At 39.5% G+C, this 26,099-nt stretch overlaps 2 protein-coding genes across 2 annotated transcripts in view; one reads left to right on the top strand and one right to left on the bottom strand.

Annotated features, from left to right (window-relative positions):
* Positions 1-6,643: 6,643 nt before the first annotated feature.
* On the top strand, positions 6,644-8,861 carry SFR1 (SWI5 dependent homologous recombination repair protein 1; the record flags this gene model as incomplete). Its single annotated transcript, XM_082486302.1, has 3 exons — positions 6,644-6,739; positions 7,931-8,317; positions 8,531-8,861. 3 exons carry the CDS (start codon positions 6,644-6,646, stop codon positions 8,720-8,722), a joined length of 675 nt encoding a protein of 224 aa, XP_082342428.1. The 3' UTR covers positions 8,723-8,861.
* Positions 8,862-12,252: 3,391 nt separating this feature from the next.
* The window catches only part of CFAP43 (cilia and flagella associated protein 43), a gene marked incomplete at its 5' end in the record, with an annotated part of 48,483 nt that continues 34,636 nt past the window's right edge, over positions 12,253-26,099 (bottom strand). The window contains 14 exons of the mRNA XM_082486407.1: positions 12,253-12,515; positions 13,164-13,317; positions 14,411-14,491; positions 16,488-16,652; positions 17,477-17,633; positions 19,136-19,248; positions 19,995-20,202; positions 20,596-20,684; positions 20,979-21,065; positions 22,674-22,781; positions 22,862-22,981; positions 23,493-23,618; positions 24,433-24,510; positions 25,279-25,368. Coding sequence (XP_082342533.1) covers positions 12,358-12,515; positions 13,164-13,317; positions 14,411-14,491; positions 16,488-16,652; positions 17,477-17,633; positions 19,136-19,248; positions 19,995-20,202; positions 20,596-20,684; positions 20,979-21,065; positions 22,674-22,781; positions 22,862-22,981; positions 23,493-23,618; positions 24,433-24,510; positions 25,279-25,368 — 1,734 coding nt within the window. The 3' untranslated portion in view covers positions 12,253-12,357. The remainder of the gene's footprint in view (positions 12,516-13,163; positions 13,318-14,410; positions 14,492-16,487; positions 16,653-17,476; positions 17,634-19,135; positions 19,249-19,994; positions 20,203-20,595; positions 20,685-20,978; positions 21,066-22,673; positions 22,782-22,861; positions 22,982-23,492; positions 23,619-24,432; positions 24,511-25,278; positions 25,369-26,099) is intronic.

Raw genomic sequence — 26,099 nt, 5'->3', positions numbered from 1 at the left:
CTCAGAGCAAAACTGAAACCCCCAGGAGCCCAGGAAGAAGGTAAGGTGTGCATCTCCATTTGTGCTTACCTGCTCACTGGATGACTTATTTGGTACACCAGTTTAGTTCACTGGGTCCACCCAAGGCCTACAGACCATGGGTAACTCACACGAGCTCAGCTCCACTAGCAAATAAACCGTGTTCACTTTTTCAGCTCCACCAATTTCAGTAGCATGGATAAATGTGAGCAACCTGTGAGTTATGTGCGCACAGCATGAAATGAACTTTTGTATTATGTATGTGAGAAAATGAAACTACTCTTCAAGCTCCACTACAATGCAAATACCTTTAACACAAAAATATGCTCAGACCATCACAGATGACAAAAGCTGTACCAGGGACTAGTTTGGGCAAGGGCTAAGATTTAAAAGGCTTGAATTTTCTTAAAATAATGATCAATCAGTTCTCTAGCAAAGACAAGAACACTGAAGGTCTGTTTGTTGTTTCCTTTGCTACAGTCTCGTAAAGACTTCAAACTGTAATTTTTGGCATGACTATGTCAGAGAAAATCCCACAAGCAGACACAAAAATATGAGAGTGCCTTATGCCGTTCCCTTTTATTAGCCCTGTGCCTCACCCACTTGGTTATTCGCACATGCAGCAGCGAGAACTAGGAAGCCCATCTTAGCTGGCTCTTACATTATGTTCTGTAATGGCAAATTGCAGTGCCTCTCAGCTACAGTAAATTATGTCAGCTTTTCTTTTCAAGACAGGTAACTTGAAAATTGAAGTAAAAAATATGGGATAGTCTAACCAAGCCCAGGATGTAAAGTAGAAAAGGCTACAAAATTTTACTTTTGCTTCAGCTTCATGCTGATGTCATTCTAGTGACTTCACTGTAATTACTGGACTTCTGCACTATTATGAGAGCAGAATCTATTTCCCAAGGACAGGGTTTTTTTTGGTAGCAAACTGGTTTTACTCCAGGAATCTGGTCTATAAAGCCCTTCCCTTGATATATTTACATGGCTATAAGCAAGTCAGAACATTTTTCTCAGGAGTGAATTGCAGCCAGCAAAAACACAGCCCTAGGCCCATGCTGAAGTGGGTAGGATTTTAAAAATTTCTGCAGCAGTTAGTGGTTAGGCACATAAAAACACTCCACCCTCCTGCCTCAGGCGAGAGAGAATACGCAGACAGTGCAGAGTGTATTTCATGCGTCAGGATACATCATTTGGCTTTACACAAGATCAACAGATTTCAGAAAAAATGAGAGAAGGCGGTAATGCGTATGTGCCTTAAGACTTAGTATCTTGACTAACATTTCAGTTACTCATTGGCAATGTTTAGGGGGAAAAGGTCTGGCCGTTGTGCCCAGCAAGCTGTTAAATGGGAAGCTTTGTGATGCTTCTGGCACCCTGGAAGATAAGAACCCATAAAGGCCAAACTGGAGTCTCTAAACCCAAAGTCAGTATCCTTTACTACTACTCTCTGCTTTGGCTTTGCTACTACAGATGATGCCCATAGGGAAATACAACGTGTTCTTGTCCTACCAGTGCTGATATGTGAGCCTTAGTGCTCTTCTGGTAATATAAGATTAATGAAAGAGAGGATACATAGATTTTATTTCAATTTACTTCAATTGTGCAGACAAACTGGTGTAAACTGAAAAAAAACCAATCTAATCACTAAAATGTCATCATAGAAACACCAAAGAAAATAAAATCAGGAAGCACATTTTTTTTCTGGTTCTTTGGGGAAACAAGTTTCTCTGAAGAGAAGCATTATGTTCAGCAAACAGAGCTCAATAATTTTATTACCCAGTGCACAATTTCCTATGCATTTTTTCTTTTGTTTACTCCAAACTATTCTGATCACAAAAGGAATAAAAAAAATAATCAAACAATAGCATTATAGTACTTAATAAAGACTACTGCAATGAACTTGCTAGCTGTGTGCACATATCAGCGAGCTTAACTGAATAGTATGAGAAAGGCTCCACAGTGTGCCATAAATACGCCAGTATCAATAACACATGGATAATCTCTTTTCCTCAAGGGAAACAGATGTGCACCTTTTCAGAGGAAGGTTTTAGTCTGACTCCTGTTTGCCATCATTAAGTTGTGGGTAAAATAATATCCATCACTATTAGGTTTCTGCAATAAAAGTATAGCTAAATGGATAGCTAAACTGGATATTGACTGATGACGCTCTAGTTCCCAGCTCCATCAGGAGTCACTTGCCAGATCTTGGACAAGTCACAGTTTTGCAGTACTACATGTAAACACCAAGTAAATGTGGTAAACACAGCTAAACGCTTAATACCAACCTGAAACACAATCTCTTCCTAGAGTGATTAACCACCAGTGAATACCGATGATAATACTTCCTTTTACCTACTCTATGTGTAGTACATTAAACTCATAAAGCCAATGTGGGGAACTATCTTTCTATATTCGCAGTCTCAAGCAGACTGTAATCCTCACTTGGGGTGGGGCATGTGGGCGTTGCTCTAATAAAGTAGCAGTGATAATGCGCAGGGTGACTTTTTCATGTGTTATGTTCCTGTAAAATCTTACTGGAATCTCAGCTGGCAAATGATCTAAACCCTCAAACTTTGTGTTGTTCTTGTGCAACTCAACTGTTAACATGTCTGTACAACAGAGCATGAGTAATTTAAAGCAGGGACCATCCTTGAGACAGAAGTAAATATGTTGCGAACTTGGAGACGTGCCATCTCAAAGCTCCAGTGTATCTGAGATCCAACCCACTTTATAAATTTGCAGCAGAAATTCTATTAGCAGTCTTACTGTTGCACTCGAGTCCATTTTTACCTTACTAAAAAATTAAAATATTTATGACATTAAGTTAGTTGCGGGTATTAAAAAAAAGGGGGGGGGATAGCTTTAAAAAATGCTCCAAACTGCCTCAACAGTTGAGGTATTGCGTGAGTTTTTTCGCTAGATGGTTATGACTGATCATACAACTTAGTCACATAATCTCACTTCCCACATTTGCTGCTGAGAACATTATTTCTAAATCGATTTCACCCACAGTCAAGTCCTGTAGAAGCAGTAATCTAAAGTCCCCAAGTCCTCAGATTTCACAAAGTGACTTGTTCTAGATGGACTTTGAATGCTTAGATACTTTTTACTGTAAGAGAAAACAAGGTTGCTGATGATATCTCTGTGAAATTCTATTTGAAGTGAGTGAATCTGTGGATACTTATGGTCAAAAGCACAGCAACTGCTAACATATTACCACACCTATGCTCAGTGCTCACTCACCTCTCGGTGCAAGAGTGTATCTTGTCTCAATACAGATGGCAGTTACACAAGGCAAAGAGAAAACTGAGCATCCTCTTCTGTCGTAAGGAAGAACCAGGCAGGAAATTAAATGCATTTCTGCCACACAAATTAAAGACATAATCTCGCAAGAGCATGCTGGTGTATGTATTCCATGTGCAACAGGCAGCACGGCCCTGTGAGGCCTCAGTGCACAGCGTGGAGCAGTTCGGCTGTGGGCAGTGCTGGAGGAACCACTGTGGGCTGGGAGCTGTCATCGCTATGGCTTCCGCAGCTCATTGTCTCAGTCCTCACTGTTATATTGGAAAAACACTTTGTACAAAGCAGTTTTGAGAAACGTAAATCCACGTGGGGAAGCCAGGCCTGCAGCATGGAAGGGAAGTTTGCTGTAAAGATACGAAAGTCACTACAGTTGGGACTACTGGTCACAATCACAATCTACCTGCCTGTTTTTCCAGTCAAATTTCTTCATTTTTACTTCTTTCTCCTTCCCTCACAACCTAGAGAGCGCTGTTCAGATCACACTTCTGGTGAGTTCTTCAAGCACAGCTTTTCCCCTTCTGTGAGGAGACTGCCTGAGGTGGAAGTGGTGGGCAGTCTGAGGTGGAGAGCTGTGGTTCCCCTCACTGTGCCGAAAGCGCAGGCCTGGGCATGCCCCACCATTCATGGTGGAGACCGCTCTATGTTGAGGCTGGAGCGCAGGGACGCTTGCAGCGATATTGTTGGGCCTTGCACGCCCCGCTGCAACAGATGTGTGTACGAGGTTCCCAGAGATGCCCCGCACAGGGGGCTCAACAAGCCCTGCTCTGCCCAGAAGCTTTACGACAGCGCCGCCCGACCCCACATTTACCGCCCGCCCGACCGTATGAACAACCTTCGCGCGCCCGCCCACCGCTTTCCACTAAGCGCAGGCGCAAAGCAGCCTGCGCCGGCTCGGGACGGTGCCGCGCGCGCGCGCAAGCGCACTGCCGGTGGGCCGCCCCTTTCCCCCGGCAGCGGGAGATTGAAGCGCTGAGGTCGGTGAGGCGTTGGCGGTTTTGGGGAGAGCTCGCTCCGTTCGGCTCCGTTCTCCTGGTGTCTGAGGGCAGCGGGTTTCGTTCCCCACGGCTGAGTGATGTTGGGGTAGAGCGGGGAGGGGAGAGGGTCCCTCAGGGCTGCCTCCTTGCTTGACCCCCACCCAGGGCCCTGGCGCAGCTGGCTCCTAGGGGCGGACTAGGTCTTGCTGGGGCTGCGGGCCCTGTGCTCCGTGAGGGGCCTCCCCTCGTTCCGCGGCCTGTGAGCAGCCTTTGGCTTGGGATGTGATTGCTGTGCTCCGTGTCCAGGGTGTCTCTTGGCCCTCCAGGGTGCGCGGTCATCTCAGGAAGGGCTCCCCAGACCTGCGGCTCTGCTTGTGGGCTGCCCAGCCTTCTTTCTGCTTCTCTGTAGGGTGGAAAAGTAGCTAGGGAAAACTTGTAACTGAGTGTTAATACAGCCTGTGGTGAGAGAACGTAAAAGGACCGAGTGCTGTTACATAATGTAGCTATAAGCAGGAAAACTGAGGTAGGTAGCATCAGGAACTTAACCAAAGTGCAAATTCAAGTAAGTACTGAAGTGCAAAATTGTCTTTTCTCCTTCTAGCCCAAGTTTTCCTTATTTGCTGGACAGAATTCTTTTTCTATGTGATAAATATCATCACTGCTGAAAATGTAAAGGATTCTTAGGCTGAGATACTGGGGAAGGATTTAAGTGTGCAGGAGAGCTATGTGAATGCTGCCAAACAGGGAGCTGAAGTAACAGCATTAGTGAACCATTACAAGAAGTATTCCTTATAGTCATCGTCATTTAAAGACTGCATTAGAATGTAAAAGCAGAAAGTCACAGGATTTCTTTTGAAAGAGTAGAACAAGTCTGTTGAAGCTAGCTCTTAGGCTTGACTTTGTTCTGTAAGATTTATTACATATTTATAACACACTATATATGTAGCCATGATGTAGCATTTTTCTAGACTCTTGCTTACATTAAGAAATAATAGTGATAACTTGCATTATAGATGATGAGTGCTGTGTGTTCCAGTTTAATTGATAGATTCCTAAAATACCCAGTTAACTAGACTTTCTTTACTAAAACCTGTTTGTTTTTTTTTTTAATAGAGTACCATATGTTGAATTTTGAACAATGGGGGGAATGTTGACTTGTAAGATAAATGAGGACCTGCATCCTTTGGAATAGAGCCAGGAAGACTGGGGTTGCTGGGTTAGTAAGGCTTTGGTATGTTTCATTTCTGAAGACGAAGCCCCTTGTGCCAGTCTTGTGTTGCCTAGTGACTTGTTTGCAGGATTTTATTTTTAAGAGGCTTTTGTTTTGAAACCCCTAATTGCAATTTGCAGGTAAACAGAGGTGTAGCTGATGATTTTCCAGCTGCATTTTGGTCATTAGCAGGTGGTTCACAAGTGCTAAACTAAGTTAAACATTGCCAAATCAATTTGAAGTTGGTACCTGCTGAGAGGTATGGCTTATCATTTTAATTAAGGAACTTTTCTGAGTGAACCGGGGATGCTTACTTTTAATCTAAAATTCTACTTGTGAGAGTAATTACTTTTTTAAACAGCATCCCCAGAAGGATCAAATGAGGCAGTGGATTATTTTCACAAACTGGGTGCCCAATTATTTTGTTTTATAGAAAAGATTAATTGTTTATGCATGTGGCCAACAGAAATCTTCTGGCTCCCAACAATCCTTTTATCACTACTTGGGATCCAGTTAGATGAAAAGACTGGTTCTTCACAACCTGGTTAGTAAGGATTATTCCTTTGACTTAGACAAGCAGTAAGGGTCATTCAGGTTAAGGAAAATACAGTTTTGTTTGGAGTGAGCTTTTTTTGATGACTTGTTTCAATTTTGCAGGATCTGACCTTGGATTTATAGGCATACTATAATGTGTTTGAATGTTTCATATGTTGCCTTGGTTTTTTTTAACACTTGAAAGAGGATATAAGATAGGAAAAAAATATAATGGAGAATATCGGTAAGACTTTTCATAATATTTTTCATCTTTTAAAGAAAAAAATTGATAGATATTTATGAGTGAGCAAAAAATAATATACAAAATTCATAGTAAGGTAGTTTATACCCGTTCGTAGTGTCAGTCATCCTCTTGAAGAAAAGCCATTCACAAAGCAAGATGCTACTTAACACATAAAACAGTTGTGTAACTTATGCAGATGTCTTTTTGAACTTAACAATTAGAAAATAAGCCTTAGTATTCCTTATTAGAGCTTTTTACTGGTTTCTGCAGCCATGTGTCTTGTTATAATCAGGTGAAAATGGCACCATACGGAATTCATTCTGTCTTTTAACAGAAACTGCTATCCATCTTGAGATGGAAGAACCAGTGCTTGATAAAATGACATCTTTGTGCCGTACTCCAAAGGATTCTGGGACAGCAGCTCCACAGGGGACTAGTTCAGGGAAACAGGTATGAGAACTTGTTTTTCCAATAATGTGGCTCCTTGTAGTAACAAAAATGCTTGTGAAATCATCAAGTAGTCAGAAATCACTGAGATACTGTTTGCTGGAAGACTAAAGATTGGTAGCTTATACCCATAGCTACAAGGCTGTCCAGGTAAGGAATGTGTTTAGTATACTTTGCTCTGAATATGCAAATTTTTGCTGTCATACGAAGTGATGTAGTAATATACCCCAAATGCCATACTAATAAATTTGAATACTATTTAGGGCTTGTGGTGGGTTTTGTTGGTGTTGGTTTATTTGTTCGGGTTTTTTTAAGATGTCATCTTCAATTTTCTTAAATCCTAGTTTTCTGTGTTGCTGTGTTTACAGAATGACTTCCTGTGACTTTTGCTTGAACAAAGTACACTGCTTTCAGTTTGTATATTCTCCATAACACTCCCAATTACTTTGGTGTCCATCCTAGCATGTGTTATGGTGATGCTGTCATTGCTCAGCATCCGGACCTATGCTGGATAGGCCTAGTTTGCAGGTGTTCCTTAACTAATCCCTCCCATATTTTAGTATATTTTGACAGGTAAAAATGTTAGACAAAGATTATAAAAAAAAAAAAAAAACCAAAAAACCTGTTAACTTATTTTGCAGGAAAAAAATCACGTTTTACATTTTATCAGTGAAGGATCTCAAAGCATGAAGAAGACATTTATACAGATCACTTCTAATACTCTCAAGTAGAATACAGATGTTTTATACCAGTGCTAAGACAGAAAGTGTGTGTGTGTGGTGGGATGGAACAGCAAAAAAACCCCAACCCTTATCTCCACTAAACTAGAGGGGGAAATTGAACTTGATGGAATAAAGTCAGCCCGGTTGAGATATGCTATGTATCTTCTGCACAAAGACTAGATGAGTAGGTTTGCCTCAGTAGAATACAGGATTTGCTCCTAGCAAACATGGAGGTACATCTTTCCATATCTTGCAGCTGTGTGTGCAAATACATGTGAAAGGAAGAAGTTTGTTCAAGTTTGAAAGCTACAGAGAGAATTAGGAAGTCTGGCTTTACAATGATCTTTACATTACACACATGACATGTTCTATGTAAATAATAACCAGGATAAACAGTTCTTTGAAATCTGATCAAAAATTAGATTGTTCTGATCCTTCTGTTCTTCTGGTTTTGTTTTGGTTTTTTTTGTAGTCAATGAGTGCAGCTCTGAGGGAGCGATTAAGGAAAACAAGGCGTTCATTTAATGCTAATTTTACAGTGGCGAAGCGGCTCAAAATAGATGCTGAAGAAAAAGACTGTGCTGATGCTGACAAAGTGTGCCTGCCAAAGACAAGTACAGATTGTTCCAGACTACAAGATGGTTCTGAAAACCTGGAAAGAAACAGCACTGGACATACATGTTTCAAAAGTCCCTCACAGGAGAATGGTCTCTGTGGATCAGCAGAGAATTCTGATGTGCTACAAGTTGATCTTAGTCAGCAACAGTCCCTGGAAGAAAAAGTAAGGCTGGCGAAACAAGTGCAAGAGAAGGAAGAACTACTTCGAAGGCTCAAACTGGTTAAGATGTATCGATCTAAGGTGAGGCAAACCTCTGAAAAAGCACTTTTAAGTCATTCTTTGAAGCGTAACCCTCACTTATTAATATAAGCAACAATACTGAATCACTTTTTTTTTTTTTTCGCGTGGTGTTTGTGTCTTGTCTCAGGCATTTTATAAATATAGATCAGGGTATCAAAAAACCCACATTTCAGCAAATGACAAATATTTTTTTTTGTTTTGTCCCAATTTCAGAACAACCTGTCTGAACTGCAGGCTTTGATAGTGAAATGGAGAAGTAGTACCCAGCTGATGCTGTATGAACTTCAGTCAGCCTTTTCTGCAGATGGCAAGAAAGTGAGTCTCACTCAGCTGATAGATACTTTTGGATTAGAAGACCAGTTACTGCACTACAGCAGAACAGAAGAAGACTTTGTAGACACATAATCTACAGGTGCAAAGCTTTCAATTAAACACACACAAGCGCAGAAAAGACTGAATGAACTCTGATAACATAAGAAGTGTTGATCAGACAGTGGACTTCATGCATTAAGGTTAGGAGGTTTTCTCAGGAGATATTTCTGAAGCTATGTACTCAGATACAGTAGGCACTGTAAAAGGCATTACTTAATGGAAAAGATTGAACTCGTGCTCTTTTGGAAAACCTGGCTTAGTAACTTGATCAGTGAATAGTTATTTAATAAAAATAAAATCAAATGAAGTCATACTTTAACAGGTAGAAGGCGGTCCATTATTTGATTAGTCTTTGCATGGTTACTTGTCTTGAAGTAATGAACTCAAATTAATTGTCATTTCTGTTGATGTTCAGATGGGGACGAATTTAGTTCCTTGTTCACAGATTTACAAATGTCTTCCTGCTGACAGCATTTTGTGAGTTAAGTAAAGATAACTATTTTTCACGTTGTTAATATTCTGAAGCTGTAATGAAATGTTCTCAATAGCTTTAATTATTACTGAGGGAAATGTGCCATAATGCAGTCATTTTCAGATACTGGTCCCAACCATTATCTTCAGGGAAGCTGTCTCTTAAGCATTCTGCCACAGCCTGAGATAATAGAAGGGAAGGCAAGAAAATTGCAGCCAACATCTGCCTACTCTACTACTTCATGTGAGAACTAAGTTGTTTTCTCTCTTCAAATAAAAATAAATAAGAAAAACAAGGCCTTGTCTAATGGTATTGCTTCAAATACAGCATAATGAAGCTGAATAAAACTTCAGCATTTCATTTATCCTCCAATAAATGTTGTCTTTTTAAAATGTTGTTTTAATCAACTTGAAATTGCTTATTTTCTCATGATGGCCTATGCATATAGTGTGGTGACTTCTCCTTGCTTTTATTCTCCTTAAAATCATTGCTCGTCAAGTGTAACAGTATGTAAGTCTACTCTGCAACTCTCCATGTCACAAATATTGTTTTATATGTGATCACATTCCTTATTGGTTGTACCTTAACTGCCTTGTTTACAGGTACCATTTCCTGTTTCCTTAATAAGTGAGTAATTTCTTACATATCTCAAGGGAAAGAAAACCAAAGAAAACAGAGACCCTTTTAACATTGATAGGGCTCATTAGACTTAACTCTGTACCCACAACTTGCTCTTAAGAATACTGAATGTTGCTGTCCATAGAAAATTAATGAAGAACAACCTTTATTTGTAAGACACTATTTCTTCTGCCTCTTTAGGTTAATAAAAAAAAAAGATGATGGTGCCTGGTGAAGGGGATGGTTCTCTTTCCTGAGATCTCTGGCATATTTGGAGCTCTGTTAGTTTCAGGGAAGTTTGAGGAGGAAGAAGAAAGTCTTGCAAGAAGAATGGAGGTGTAATTAGAATCCTTACAGACCCCAGTTAGAGATGGTAAAGCCAAAAAGGAGCTGGTGTACAAGATCACAACAGAAGTAGCCTTCTGTACAAGTGTAGAAATCTGTTAAACTAAGGTATCAAAGCTATTAATGCTTTCACAAGGGAATAAGTTTAGATTTTATGTGAATTTATGAAATAGGAGAAGAATCTACACACACCATGGAAGAGGGAAATTAAAATCAGTGAGAAGGCCTGAGTAAGTAGATCAGTCTCCAGCAGTTGTTAATTTTATCAAGGGTTCTTTATCTTTCTTAGCTGTCTTGGAGAGATCTAGCATGATAATACACTGCATATCATTGTGAATGGGTGGGAGATAGCAGCAACTATTTCAGGAGGCCAGATGCTTCAAAAACTTGTTTTCCTGTGATTCTGCCAGTGGCAGCATAAAATCACAGAAGGGTAGGGGTTGGAAGGGACCTCTGGAGATCATCTAGTCCAACACCCCTGCTAAAGCAGGTTGGACAGGATTGTGTCCAGGCAGGTTTTGAATATCTCCAGAGAAGGAGACTCCACAGCCTCTCTGTGCAGCCTGTTCCAGTGCTCTGTCACCCTCAAAGAAGTTTTTCCTCCTGTTCAGATGGAACTTCCTGTTTTTCAGTTTGTGCCCATTGCCCCTTGTCTTGTTGCTGGGCACCACTGAAAAGAGCCTGGCCCCATCTTCTTGACACCCACCCTTTAGGTATTTATAAGCATTAATAAGATTCCCCTCTCAGTCTTCTGCGGGCTAAACAGACCCAGGTCTCAGCCTTTCCTCATAAGAGAGGTGCTCCAGTCCCCTGATCATCTTTATAGCCCTCTGCTGGACTCTCTCCAGTAGTTCCTTGTCTTTCTTGAACTGGGGAGCCCAGAACTGGAGACAGTACTCCAGATGTGGACTCACCAGGGCAGAGTAGGGAGGAGGATAACCTCTCTTGAACTGATGGCCACAGTCTTTTTAATGCACCCCAGGATACTATTGGCCTTTTTGGCCACAAGGGAACATTGCTGGCTCGTGGTTGACTTGTCTACCATGACTCCCAGGTCCTTCTCCATAGAGCTGCTTTCCAGCAGGTCAATCCCAAACCTGTACTTATGCATGGGTTTATTCCTCCTTAGGTGCAGGACCCTGCACTTGCCCTTGTTGAATTTCATTAGATTCCTCTGCACCCAACTCTAGCATGTACAGGTCTCGCTGAATGGCAGCACAGCTTTCTGGTGTGTCTGCCACTCCTCCCAGTTTTGTGTCATCAGCAAACTTGCTGAGGGTACACTCTGTCCCCTCATCCAGGTCGTTGATGAATATTTTGAACAAGACTGGACCCAGTACTGACCCCTGGGGAACACTGATAGTTACAGGCCTCCAACTATGTGCAGCTGATCACAACTGTCTGAGCTCTGTCATTCAGCCAGTTCTCAATCCACCTCACTGTACACTCATCTAACCCACACTTCCTAAGCTTACCTACGAGGATGTTATGGAAGACAGTGTCAAAAGCCTTGCTAAAGACAAGGTAGACAACATCTACTGCTCTCCCCCCCATCTACCCAGCCAGTGATGCCATCACAGAAGGCTATCAGATTGGTCAACCATGATTTCCCCCTGGTGAATCCATGTTGACCACTCCTGATAACCTTCTTTTCCTCCACATGTTTTTCCCCACAGCTACTGGTGGCTGTGAGTAATTATGCTGTCAGAAGCATCAGCAGCTTTCAGGACTGGGCCAGGTAGCACACGTCATGCCAAAGCGTGTCTTCCTCTTCTCAGCAACATACACCTGTGCCATCACAGATGTAAATATATTTAAAACAGCAAAATGAAGTCAAAGCCACAGATGTGAATTTTAGTAAATGCAAATTCATGGATTTCTTGCAGTACTTCACCTTTAAAATGTTCTACAATTGCATATTGCAGACTACGGATATACAAATACACCTGTTCTATCAGTCTACAATTTCTTGTACCCTTTGTTTTCTGTAATGAATTATATGGTTTATATAATCCAAACAGCAGAAATACACCTCATGAACTGAAATATAAAGGGGATAAGATAGATATAAAATGTACAAAACACACAAACGTATCTTTCAAACAAGTTATTTTTAAAGAAATTACAGAAGAAATCGTGTGTGGAAAGAAAAGTTCAGGGAGAAAAGGTAGATGTCCAGGCTCTTTTTCTTAAACAAGACCATGGTATTGTACATCTACCTGGGCTCTGATTTTTAAAGAACAGGGAATGTTCCTGATCTCAGTCTTTCAACTTCTGCCTGAAGAATTTCAAACTGTTCTTCCTGTTCCTTTACAAGATCCTGTAGGTGTTTCTGCTTCAAAATCTCTCGGTAATGCTGCTTTGCAATCTTTTCAGAAACATGCTGTGTGTCTGCATAGAACAAAATATAAGGGTTAGCCTGTACTTGTAGGGGATGCATAGCCTAAATTTATATTGTACCTGTCCTGGGGTTATACCAGGTTCTGTATAAAATAGGCAAGCATTTTAAAAAAGGCTCACAGTTGGGCTTAAGAGTCTTTATAGTACTGAATAAAGAAAAAAAATTCAAAAAAGCACTGGGCATGCTTCCTTTAGTTTCTAGCAAGTACCCACTGTTTTGAAAATCTTAACTGTTTTACTAGTGGAAAGATCTCTACAGTTTTCCTAATAGTGAATACTCTTCTCAGCTTCACGTTATTCCTCTCTTCCCATTGAGTGGGTGGAAAAAAGTGGGTTGAACAGTTCTGAGAAAGAATGAAAGCATGTTGCTTAATGAAGATATTAATGACTATAATATTTTGACTTAGTTTCAGCAATTTAGTCAATTAACTTTGATTACAAGAGCAACTATCTCTAGGTATGCTCTTAAGTAAACGATGTTAAATTGTGGTAGAAAGGGCACTGCTAATTGTGCAAATACAGTAATAAATAGGCGCTCCTTGCCTTAGCTGATGCTGATGCAGAACAGGACTGTCAAGCCTTGGAGATATTTTCTGAATGTTCTTTGCTTGTGACTTAAAGTGCATTACTGTGACTTACCTGCTGCCTCAAAGATATGCCTCCTTTCTGAAACAGAGACAAGCATTTCTTTCAGCTCCAGGCTGAGCTCATAATTTGCTTGCTCTTTTAAACTGATGCACTTCTCCAGCTCCTTAATTTTTTTCTGACGGTTCTTCACATTCTTCTTGTGCAGCTGTCCATTTCCAAATGAATAAAGCAAATATATGAGATTATACAAAAGCTGTTCAGACAAACTTATGATGGAAACCTATAATCTTACGCACTCCATTGTAGCTCAATAAACTTTCATGTATTTTGATTTGATTAGTAGCACTAGCTTTACTTCATGTAGTGTCTTTCACACACACTGTATTCCAGACACATGAACCTTATGGAGTTCTAACTTTATGGAGTATTCCAGAACTTTATGGAGTTCTAACATAAGTAGCAGACAAGGAACAAAGAGGTATGGCTCAAGGAGAGAGATATATTAAAGATAAAGCTTGAAAGGCAAAGGGAGGAAAGGAAGCCAATGGAATCAGTGAGTTGAGAACACTCTCTTGGCTGCTAGGAGCTGCTGAAAAGGTTGTTGTGCTGAAGCTGTTGGATGGGCTGTAAAGGGACAAGGTAAATACTAAAGATTGAAGAAGCAGAGGAAGCTGATGCCAGCTAGAGCAACCTGGAGAAAATCCAATGGAATCACTTGAAAACAAGGATAATCATAATTTGAATGTTGAAATAGATGAGGGAGCTGGCAAATCAGATTGTTATTTTGAATATAGGGTGGGTACTCATATTATGAACGGGCTGGTGCTCCTGGAGAGAAACTTTAAGCAGCAAAGACTGGAAGAATGCTTCATTGGAAATGGAAGAGTGACTTTTATAGGCAATGCCGTGTAAGCAGTGATAAGCAGATCTGCATCAGGTGTTCAGGAAGGAAAACATTTATTTCCAGTAACAGAGCAAGTAGATTTCTCTCCGTGGGGTTGATGTATGCAGCAATGTATGATGACTGTTTCCAAAGTCTTTAGAGAACTGCTGTTGTAGACAACTCAGTGCAAGTTGAAGAAACTATTGAAAGCCAGATGAATAAATACATGGCTATATATATTAATCTGTGTATGCCGTTATAGCTATGCTCCAACAGTCCTTGCATTAGCTCAAGAATTAGTATGCCTACATCAGTTGCAGTTATTCCTTACAAACACCTCTTGCTAATGACAGAGAGGAGTTGCATTTAAACTAAGGATATGTCTCTCAAATGTAGTCGTTTGCTTAGGATTTACCTCATCCATGATGCCAAGAGTCTGCTCCATCACTGAAATGTGGTGGTCGATGTGGCTGTCATAGTTCAGCACAGTTAGGAACTGAAGAATTAAAAACAGAAAGAAACCATCTTATTGAGCCTCTGTGTTCTCAACAATACCACACTTCTGTAAAGACATTTGTACCGTATGAAACAAAAAACTGGAATTCTGCACAGTGGAAAGGCTTACTAGTGATCATAAATGGACATTTTAAGGACATTCTTGAATGCTGTGTGAATACTACACTGTACATCCGTTAAACAGAATGTTATCATCTTATGCGTTAGTGGAAACAAAGAAACAAAGACCAAGAAAATTTGTTATGAGGTTGTCACAAAACCCAAGCTATACTTTTCATTATAAGGTAGTCTAAGCTAACACAGCTGGAGGCCAAAGTGCTATATAGCCTGTCTTTAGGCCGGAGCAGAAAGTTATTATTTTCTGTCAAGTGGCTTCCCAGTAATTCTTACTTCCTTTATTGTTCTTATAACTGCATAGTAATTTGGGTTTCAGAGAATTTATTAAAGATTTTTTTTCTTGGCAACACTGCTACTAAAATATCTCTATCAAACGACAAATGGTAAAACAGGCTGTATGACCCATAACGGGCAGTAGAGAGGTTATTGAAGAAGTAGATTCATCCTTCCGGAGTACTGTCCCACCAAAATGACAGGTAAAATTTTGTGGACTGCTCCAGTTAGAAGAGGAGAAACAGAAAAGACCCAGCAGGGTCCTTGCCTAGAGCATCAAACTGCTTTCACTCACTGCTTCATTCATAGCCCTCATTCCAGGAGTTTTCAGGTCCTTGCCTGCACACATTTATCTAGGCCATCTTCCTCTCTCTTCCTATTGTTGAGGTCTCTGTTGCCTTGTCTTTCCTACTAACCCCACATATCTCCTCAAAAAGTGATGTCAATCCCCTCAGAGTATTCAAATTCAGACTAAACTGATATATGCCTTTCCTATGGGCGAGTTTAACTCTCTCTGAAGGACAATAGTTCTGCTCATCAGTTTAAAAGAAGTTTGAGCTAACAGCAACACTCTAGTGATAAATTTGCTACTAGAAATTTTCAGTGTGTTGTCACATCACCTCTTTGGAAAGCTGTTTTGATGGTGTTAGTTGTGGAAATCCCTTGGCTGTGATTCAGAAGTGAACAAGCAGTTTATAGAGAGTAGCAAAACAAATGAAGCCTGAGCAAAACATGTGTTTTGGATTTTCTTTTAATCTTTTGATTGAATTGCAATATCCTTACCTGCCCTCCAACTTTCTTTCTCTGTGCTTTATAGCTCTCCCCACTGCAGTATCTCCAGCCTACCCATCCTCCAACATCCCTTACTCCAAACCTTTATGCCTCTCACCTCATTGCCACAAAACTATATCAGCTTTCCCTGCAGTTCTCTACATCCCATACTGCAATACCCTCAGGCTTCCCCTACAACCTGTCTTCTTCCTCCTCTCTTCTCCCACCGGTATCCTTGGTTCACTCCTACAACCTTTAGCTGTGTTTTCTAGCCTGCCATCTGGGCTTGTTCAAAGCTGTGTGGGTGCTGACTTGCTGGCCAGCCACTGGTTCTTGACTGCCAGGCATGGCAAACAATTCTCTGTCATTCTGCTAGTGGGCCAACAAATGGCAGTGAGTGGAGCTCAGCAAGGCTCCTGTAGGAACGCTCAATCTTTGCATACTGAGCAAACGTCATGGTATTTCTGCAAGATACCAGATGGGGGCACCTCAGACCTTCACATAAAAGGAAATTACGGTGCTTTATTTGAAAGATTTGTTTCTTGTGGCTGCAAAATCCTGATTCTTTACTCTCAGCAACAATTTTGAAACACTAAGAGTTAGGGATAATTTTGCCTTTGTTTATACCTGAACATCCCAAAAATCATCATTGATCAATCTCAAGAGTAAAACTTGGCTTTGAAAGCTGAATTGTTGACCTATTAGGCATCAAGTTTCTCCACAGTAGTAAGAGACTTCAGAGGTATAAACGATCTTACAGTTAAAGGCAGCAAAATTTTCTGTGGTCAAAATATAAATTAAAGCAAGTAACTCACTAGCTGGCGATCTTTTGAAATAGGGAGTGTTACAATATCGTGAGCCTTCTGTTTCAGATCTTCTATCTGCATTCTCATCTTCTTGTGTTCCCATTCCAGCTGAAATATCCCTTTAGAGAAGTCTTTACATTCCACCATGCTAGCAATTTTTTTTTCTCCCTGAGCCTGAAAAAATAGATTAATCTTCATTAACACGCTTCACAGATTATGGAATACTTATTTGCAACAAGATGGGCAAGCTTCCAAACTTATAATTTTAGTAAGAAAAACATGCTACACTGCGGTCTTTTTCCAGACTTTGCTCCAGATGGTTACCTTTTGTGAAATTTTGTTCGCTTTTATGCTCTATGCCACAGCCTTGGATCATAGAAGAAGATGAAGAAAATTACAACTAACCTCTATCTCCATCTTTCTATCTTTTATTAGAATGTGAAAGCATTTTAACTCTACAGAATACAAACTTGCTCTGTATAAGGTATTCTGCAGTTGTCACTGAGGGCTTTGTGCAGCAGCAGTAACAAGAAATTTTTGTACAGCTAGGAAAAGAACCTTTAATGAAAGTATGAAGAACTGTTTTAAGTAGGATCACCAATTTCACCTTACATAACAAGTGTATTAATTTTTTAAATCTTAATGTAAGCTACTTTTCAAATGCTTCTTAACTCTAAGTTTGCCTTGAGGGAATTTTCTGACTGCTGCCCAGCATTTTCTATTTACAACATGTGTGTAAGTGATGGTGTGTCTCAAAACTGTTGCCGTTTTATTGATCTGAATGGTATTGATCAAACATCAGGAAAGCAGTCTATGTTGCAATGTTTACATCATGATAAGAGACATTACAGAATTCTTAATAGCTTCTACATTACAATGGAGCCTGCTGGTGTGTAGTAATGAATTGAAACTAGATGTCAAACTGGAGAAAAAGCAGAGCCCCTGAAGGACAATACATTTGTTTAAAAAGCTTAAATTTCCTTCAGATAATGTAGTACCATGATAGAGCAATTCAGTTCTTCGATAACACTCTTATTAATGAGAATGGCATCCGTGTAGTCTGGGATCTCAGTACTTTCCAATTCCACCTGTCCTTGTTTTAGCAAAAACTGGACAGTCAAATTCAACTGAAGTTTGATCTTCTCCTCCTGCAGCCTAAAATGGCAGAAAACAAAAACAGTATTTAGTGATGGTCTGTAGCCATCCGCACAGGTCAAGAGAAGTCATCCTACCTGACCCTCAAGGCAGAATGGTGGGCACTTGTCTGAGAGCAAAGGCTGCAGCTCGGGCGCAGGGCTCTGCACCATCTAGCCCAGCGGTTTCTACCTCTCTACTCTGCTCTGGTGAAACCCCACCTGCAGTACTGCATCCAGATCTGGAGGCCCCAACATAAGAAAGACATGGAGCTGTTGGATCGAGTCCAGAGGAGGGCCACAAAGATGATCAGAGGGCTGGAGCACCTCTCCTATGAGGACACACTGAGAGTTTGGGTTGTTCAGCCTGGAGAAGAGAAGGCTCCAGGGAGACCTTATTGCAGCCTTCCAGTACCTAAAGGGGGCCTACAGGAAAAATGGGGAGGTACTCTTTACCAATAAGTGTAGCGATGGGACAAGGAACAGTGATTTTAAACTGAAAGAGGGTAGATTTAGATTAGATATTAGGAAGAAATTGTTTACTCTGAGGGTGGTGAGACACTGGAACAGGCTGACCGGTGAAACTGTGGATGCCCCATCCCTGGAAGGGTTCAATGTCAATTTGGATGGTGCTTTGAGCAACCTGGTCTAGTGGAAGGTGTCCCTGCCCATGGCAGGGGGTTTGGAACTAGACAATCTTTAAGGTCCCTTCCAACTCAAATCATTTTATGATTCTATGGTTTCAGTAAGATTATATGAATTCTCCCGTGATTCTCAAAATGTTTTTATTTATTTATTACTGGTAAGTGGTATGTTCACATAGGTGTTCCTCTTTGACAGCCTGTCTTCTATTTGCACCTGAAGTGACTACAGAATTTGCATTTTATTTCCATACATGGAGTTTCCAACCACTGGATCCAATTTAACTAGCAGATATTCTGACAGAGATTGTCCTTATCGAACAGAAATCTTACAACAATTGAAAAGGAAATGGAGAAGACTCCCAGCCAGCACCCCTTTTCTTTCAAATCCCAAATCCTGGGATTTGTTCCTGAATAACAATGAATGTGAAAATTATGTCAGGTACATGAACAAGCGAAATATTGCTGGTCCAAGCAGCTCAGTGAAATCAGGTGTCGTGTGACAGCACCATATTGCAATTAGGAGTGACCACTGTATCTTAGGCCTAGATGAGCAAAATTTAACTGAGCTAGCTAGCACATATATGGCCTTACAGGCTTTGGGGAATTCACCCTATGATGTAGCTTTTGGGGCAGTCAGTTTGCATTAAGACCGTGGTGCCACGCTTACTGATGTTGTTACTTAAGATGGTAGATTAAGACTGGTTTGGCCTGATCACATGTGCTGCAGTAACACCTCATTTCAGAAATATGGTAGGTCTCTTAGATGAATCCTAGATAAAAGTGTTGTATAAGACAGCTGTGTAATTCTGTGGGTAACTTTTGGTTCTGTGTTGGTGGAGTATTAAAATGTAGCTGAATATAGGAAACGAAAGAAAATTACCAGGTGAGTTCTTGGAAAATGTCTTCTATGTCTGACTTAATCCTCTCATTGTCATCCATTCTTCTCTGGAGAAAGGCCTGCATCTCTGCCAGTGTTAGTGCCTTCCATTTCACCTAAGCAAGCAATATCGTGACACTCTGAACATTTTCAATATTGTCAGTATGTCACGGCAAGCCTCTTCAAGAACAGAGAAGACAAGCTCTTAAGAAGACATATGTATGTATAAATATGCAGCCTGGTATTTTGAGAATCCCAGTAGAGCACATGAGACATAGAGGTTACAGTCCTTACACTCTGCTCAGAAAATCATTTATTCATTTATGCATAGTTTATTCACATGAAGGGAAATTATATTTCCTTCTCTCTTGGTCAAAGGTCATGTATCTCTGTCTCTGGATAATTCAGATTTATGCCTTCATGCTTTTAAACTGAACAAATAGCTTCCTAGAACTTTCCAGCAACACTCTTTGTTAAGAATTGCTCTTGGCATTCTAGAAAAAATATGGGAATGCATTGGTGTAAATGTAGAATGCTAATGGGAGAGAACAACTCCAACAGATGATGGAAATCAAATACCTTAATCTTTTTTTGGTATGGATAGAGAAAAGGAAAATTATCTTTTTTTTTAAATGAAAACATAACAAGGTCATAGTCATTCTGACCAAATCTGTCAACATGAATATGCAAATCTTTCCTCTGAAGGAGATTGAAAGCGGCCAGAAGCAACTTTCAAACTCAAAGGCAGCTTGTGTATGCTGCATTGTGATTTCACCACTAGCTTGACCCTACACTTGAACACAGAAGTTTAAGACCTCAAAATATCAAGAAGTATATTGGCAAAATAAAGAATTTTACATACCAGCTCCTCACTCTCCATTTTATTTCGTCTAGCTAGACAAAAACGTTCCCATATAGACAGGTCTAAGCCATGAGGCATGTGCTCAGGACTATCCAGTTCATCCATGGCTTTCATTAGAAGGGTAAGCGCATCTTTGTAATCTTCAGCTGAGCCTGAACAATCCCCATACGGGTTAGCTGTGTCAAGGAGCATTTCTGTCATTGGGGTCCTAGTGCACATACACAGTACATACAGTATTTACTTTTTATTTTCTCTTGCATAAAAGAAACTCACAAACAACTAAGAATACTGCATACTCTCAATCTCTTGCAAAGAGCAATAAGTAAGACTGCATCTTACACAAAATAAGAATATATGTTTCTGAGAACTGATGATTATTTAGATTGCATTTAAAATAGATTGTGTGGGTTGAATAATGAAATGTAAGTGCTCAAAATAGCAATCCTTAGTATGATAGGAAAACCATTGCTAACTGTCCAATGAAAAGCAGGCAGTCTACTGATTATCAAAATAATTTAGACTATAGAAATAAATAGCATTCTCATTCTTGAAACACAAGAAATACTAGTATTTAAACAGATGGAATCAGGGGGGATCTTACTTTGGTCGATGTTTGTAAAGTTGGAAAAGTTCATCAAGGAGATTGGCAGGTACACCAGCAAATTCCTTTGTAAAACCACGTTCCAGATTCTAGGAGGAAAACAGAAAGTTTCCTTGTTACCACAATGCTATTTTTAAAAAACATCGACCTGCCCATATCTTAGAAATACAGAATACGGTGCTCTTTCAAGTGCTCCCAAGCATCATGGCAATCTAGACTAGTAAATTCTTCTATGCACATACTCTCCTTTACTGCTTAATTTCAGTAATCAGCAAGTTGACCAGAACTCATCCCATGCTTACAATGAAGCGTCTTCTTCTCATTATCAAGACACACCACTGATATTTTAATTTCTGAATCTCCTTGTGTTTGTTTAATCTCACCTTCTCTTCAGCTATTGCATTTTCATAGGTGTCTGTGTAAGCTTCTATTTTATTTTTTGTAGTCTGGATTGTTCTTGCAGTCTTGACCTACAGCAAAACCAAAAGATTTCAGGAATGAAACTCAGCCAGCAGAAGCACTGAATGGCCATTCGTATACACTGATGTAGCTGACACTTTCATATTTCTAGAGAAAACCTTGTGAGCTATTTCTACTAACAATATAATGCCTTCTTCAGGGGGTTACTTGTAGATACTGCTAAAAGGTGAGAAGGTGTGAAATTAAACTAGTCCACTGCTTAAGAAATTAAGAAATCCGTGTAAGAAATATCTTATACAGATGCTTAAAAGTCTTCTGTTTAAACTTTGAATGTAAGGACCTATGTTGATATTTGTTTTCACTTGCATAGAGATTTCCTTTTCCTTTCATGTCATCACAGGTAAGACCAGTCAAAAATTCTCAAATGCGGTTCAAGACCAGTCAAAAATTCTCCAATGCCGTTCAGTGGAGGGCTCTTCATTTTACAATGCAGTTTCTCTATTGTCATGACATAGCTCTGCTATGTGTCAGGGTACTAAGCTCATCGGTTTTATAGAGGCTGTTAAATGCTTATACGGTTCTAGGGAGACTGTTTTGTTGTATTTGACAGTTTCTATGGATCAAAAGATATACCAATAGAACCATTTAGAATTTTTTTTTTTTTAAAAAGATGTATTTTGAAAAATGTAAGCTGGTATACACTTGGCCTCAGATAATTTCAAAACTAGTTCAGCTTATTCAGTGATAGGGGCTAGATGCCTACTTTGGAATATCTCTCTATAGCTCACATAAAAATGGCTGCCTGCAGCTCCAAACACAGAGGTCTGTACAGGCCGAGCAGGAGTTCTGACATGGGGAGGCACTGATATATTCTCTGTGGACTCAGGAAGAGCTCCACAAAGACAAAGTGGGCAAATGGGATAATATTGTCCCAGGAGCCTGAACCAATCTGCAGGCTACCACCACTTAGATCACCCAAGTCACATAGGTATTGACAGGACACAGGAATCAGAACTGTCACTCAAAATTATTACTGTGAGCAGTACTTGTATTGAAATCCAGATTTACTACTTGTGCTCTCCAGTCTTTTACTGACTTGTATATCAAGTCAATAAATGGTAATAAAAGTCAATGGGTAAACTGTTCAGGAGATTAAATTAGTCTATAAGACTACAAACACTTTGTACTCCACGGTACATTCTGCTTCCATGGTCAGATACTCACATGCCACCTGTCTATGCTTTGAACTGGCAAACACAAGTTGGTGTGGCCAAGGCCTACACGGGACACCTCAGTGAAAAATGTGATGGCATTATACATTCTTTTGTGCATCTTTCTGTAATAACAGCATCCATAATTGGTGCTTCCAGATTGATACTGGATACTAAAAAATATTATATTTAGCAAACAAATAGCAGCAAGCCCTTCTGAATGTATGGAGTTTTACCAAAGAACTCCAGATGAACCAAGATAGTATCTATTCAAAAACATATGAACATATGTATAAAGTACAACTTGAAAAAAAATCAGTGACCCTGTAAATTGTCAGAAAATCATTTATGGCAAAATTTCGATTTGGAAAGAGTAGTTTTAAAAAAAAAAAAGATATTGTAAATATTACACATTTCCCAAAAACAGCATTCCGAGTGATAACTTACTTTTTCTTTTTCCTTTTTCATAAGGAAATTGTGGAGTCCAGCTTCTCTAGTGTCCAACTCTTCATCCAACAGTAAAGCATAAACAAGATTGACTATTTTGAGTTCTTCCTGTGAAAAGAGTGTAATAAAATTATTAACATCCCTGTTGCACAGAGGCAGAGGTGAAAAATTAACGTTCTCTGTGATACCTGATAGATGACCATCTCTGATTTCACTTTCCTTTCAGAAAGTTTGTACACAGTATCATCAAAACTTTTTGTTGTTTCCTGGATGGAAGCTTCAAGTTTCTCCAGTTCATTTTCCAGTGCCTGAGGAATGGAAGGACAGGAGCAGCAATGTTACATCTGGAGGAACAAAGAAGCTCTGATATAGTATATCAGATGCTGGAGAATGCACAATATGGAACTGTATCCTTCAGCCAGAAGGTCTCAGAAATTACTTGTTTGGAAGGAGAGTGCTGCCAAGCTACCAAGTTATGTTGTCCAAATACCACTTTAAAAAATAAAAATCATGGTATTATTGTGTATGGCATCAGGAACTCTGGAAATGGGACCTGAAGAAAACATTTTAGGAATACATTTGTGAAGGAAAGCTACCTTTTGCCAGATATCACAAGTTTTGGCAGATAATAATAGGTATATGTAGAGATCACCTTATTTTACTGTCTAAGCTAGGACTAATTTAGTATGCCACTTGATCTTTGTTCTTCATTTATTCTATTTATTAGTATTCATTTTTAGAAGGACCTCCTGATAAAGATCAGAAACTTTGGTCATGAGCACTGTGAACAAAAGCATCCCTTTTCTCATTTTAATTTACCCTTCTATACTTTTCTTTTTCTTCATTCAGCTCCTTGACTTTTTTCTCATGTTCTCTAAACGTTTTCTTCTCTTCATCATTCCAAACATGCTCAGGCTTGGATATAAAAGAAGGTGGAGGAATATCCTGGAAGTATTAAAGACAAATATGATTCAAAAGCAACATTAAGTGTCCATCAGCACACTAACAAACTATAGCATGCATAGAATTTAATTAAAGGTATTTCTTAGTGGCACGTAAGGTACAAGCCTTAAGTCTAAGTAACACATATATATTCTGTTTCTTTGGTCTATTGCTTGCAGCAGTAGTTTTGGTGTATATATATCATGCTAGTCTCGCTCATTCGCTTACAGGAATTCACTAACAGATCTTGTAAAATACAGGTATTTTGTACTCAAACATAGTACAAGATATATAACATTTTCTATTTCAGAACTCTGAATCTAACTCCATGCTAATGTATAATTCTATGTGGATTCCTAATTTTCCAAGACAATTCAATTCCAGGGAGAGCACTTGGGTCCGCCCTATCCTTTTTCTGTGACACTCCTTCACATTCTTTCCTTCCTCTACTACTGTACTATCTATCTTTGCTGAGTTAAATGGAACACAATATTTTTCTTTAATATCACAGTCATGGATAATAGACCCTTACCCCAGCAGTATGGTTTTTATAACGGTAATACTAGATTATGTTGCCATAGTATTCCACTCTGATAGGGACAGGTGTTGATGGGTAAATGGAATGCAGGCACTAGAATCTTGTGGTCTCTTTTGAGTCCAGTGTAGGGTCTTTTATGGAGTCTATCTAGGCATAATGCAATTGTACAATTCTCCGACTTTTTTGTATCACTTAGGTTGGAAATATTTGCTAGTTGATTTTCACATTTCCTTAAAAGCCAACAGGCTACCTAAATGATATGGCAGAAACACAGCTCACCATTTTCAAGATATCTTCCTTTTTGACTTCTAGCACTCCACCCATCATGTCATTAAGGGCACGCAGTCTTTCATTGTCCTGGGAATGATCACAAAAAATATTTTAGAGTACAAAAGGAAGTGTGTTAATTGGAAGTTTGGGGAACTATAATAGTGTAGCTCATCTCTAGATCACACATACAATTATACTGTGTGTCACTAGTAGATTAATGATCCTTGGTGATGTATGTGAAATATGCTAAAAGTCTCAAGTGTTTTTTCTGGTGGACAGATGTTCACATATCAAATAACTTACTAAAACTGCTATTCTGTCAGTTTTGGAAAGAATACATAGGCATAGGCTACTCCTGGCCAGTTGGTAGGCTAGGAGGAAGGAAGCTGTAGTGGCACTGTCTTATAGTGCATCTCTTTTGGGGCCAGAACCATCTTGGGCTTTTCACAGATGCCTTTTAAAGGCAGAGGAAAGCATTATGATTGCCTAGTCTGATCCCTGAAGAACAGAGGCCACTTAGTCAACAAACACGTATCAAGCACAAAGCTCTTGATTGAGCAGTAGCATGCATGTAGAAATGTATCTAGTCCTCAGTCACCTGATATGGTGTTTTTAATTGCCACTAAGCACATTTTTTAAAATTGTGAGCCTAACACTAATTCTTTTCATCCCCTAGCTGGTCTACGTAGTTCTGATTGTAAACAATAAGAGGGAAAAGGCACACATCATCATTAACTACCATTTTAAATTTATTCTCCCATACTACATGAATAGAATATTCCAGTGCAGCATTAACTAAATAAGCCTAACCAGAGACAAAGGCCTATTCAGTAAAAAGGATACTACTTTAAGTACCATAGCAGCAAGGTGTCTTTCCATTTCAAGCTTAGTCAGCATTTCTGCTTTCTCTCTCTCTTGTTGAGACAAGTATTTTTCCACTTTAATCTGAGGGAAGAAAATGAGGTTCATATCAGGGTTCGTTGCTCCAAACGTGATCACACGTGGACTATTTGGACAGATGGTGCAATACTAACTCTTAATGCTTTTTGTATCTCTGCTCTATGGTAATATTCCTCAAGAAGAAAATTGTTCTTTTGAACAGCTCCAAAAGCTATATTTAAAAACGTTGAAATAGGAACTACCATAATTTTTGTCAATGTTAGTTGTGTTTTGTGCATACCTTTTCTGACAGTGGAATAACACAGACTGGTGGGAGAGAAGAGGGAAGTGGAGAAAGACTGACCAAAAGAACAGATGACATCAGTGGAATATATTGTATAAGAAAAGTGCTGTTGCTTTATAAATTAACAATTGAATTTATAAGTACAGTACTAAGTATGTTTTAGTATGTACATACTTAGTTTGAAACTAGTTAGTTTCAAAATGGTGCTCAGAAAAAACAGAGAAACTTTAATCTATGGAAGTAATCCCTGCAAGCCTGGTTTGAACCTTATAGTCAGGAACAGGGGGAATTTCTACCTAATTTATGGGCAATTAAAAACTTATAACAGAAATAAATTAAGATTGTATAAATTTTATTAATTTCACATTGACTTATTAAGAGCTTTCTCCCTAAAAAGGGAAGGGAAGCAAAAGAGTAAAAAAGACGATTTTAAGTACACAGACACATCTGTTTTAAGGCTTTTCAGTACTGACAAATGTCTGGAAATGAGAAG

The sequence above is a fragment of the Vanellus vanellus genome (genome assembly GCF_965231255.1).
Source record: "Vanellus vanellus genome assembly, chromosome: 7".
NCBI classification, from domain to species: domain Eukaryota; kingdom Metazoa; phylum Chordata; class Aves; order Charadriiformes; family Charadriidae; genus Vanellus; species Vanellus vanellus.
Note: the sequence above shows the minus strand (reverse complement) of the source record. Positions and strands in the feature narration are given on the sequence as shown.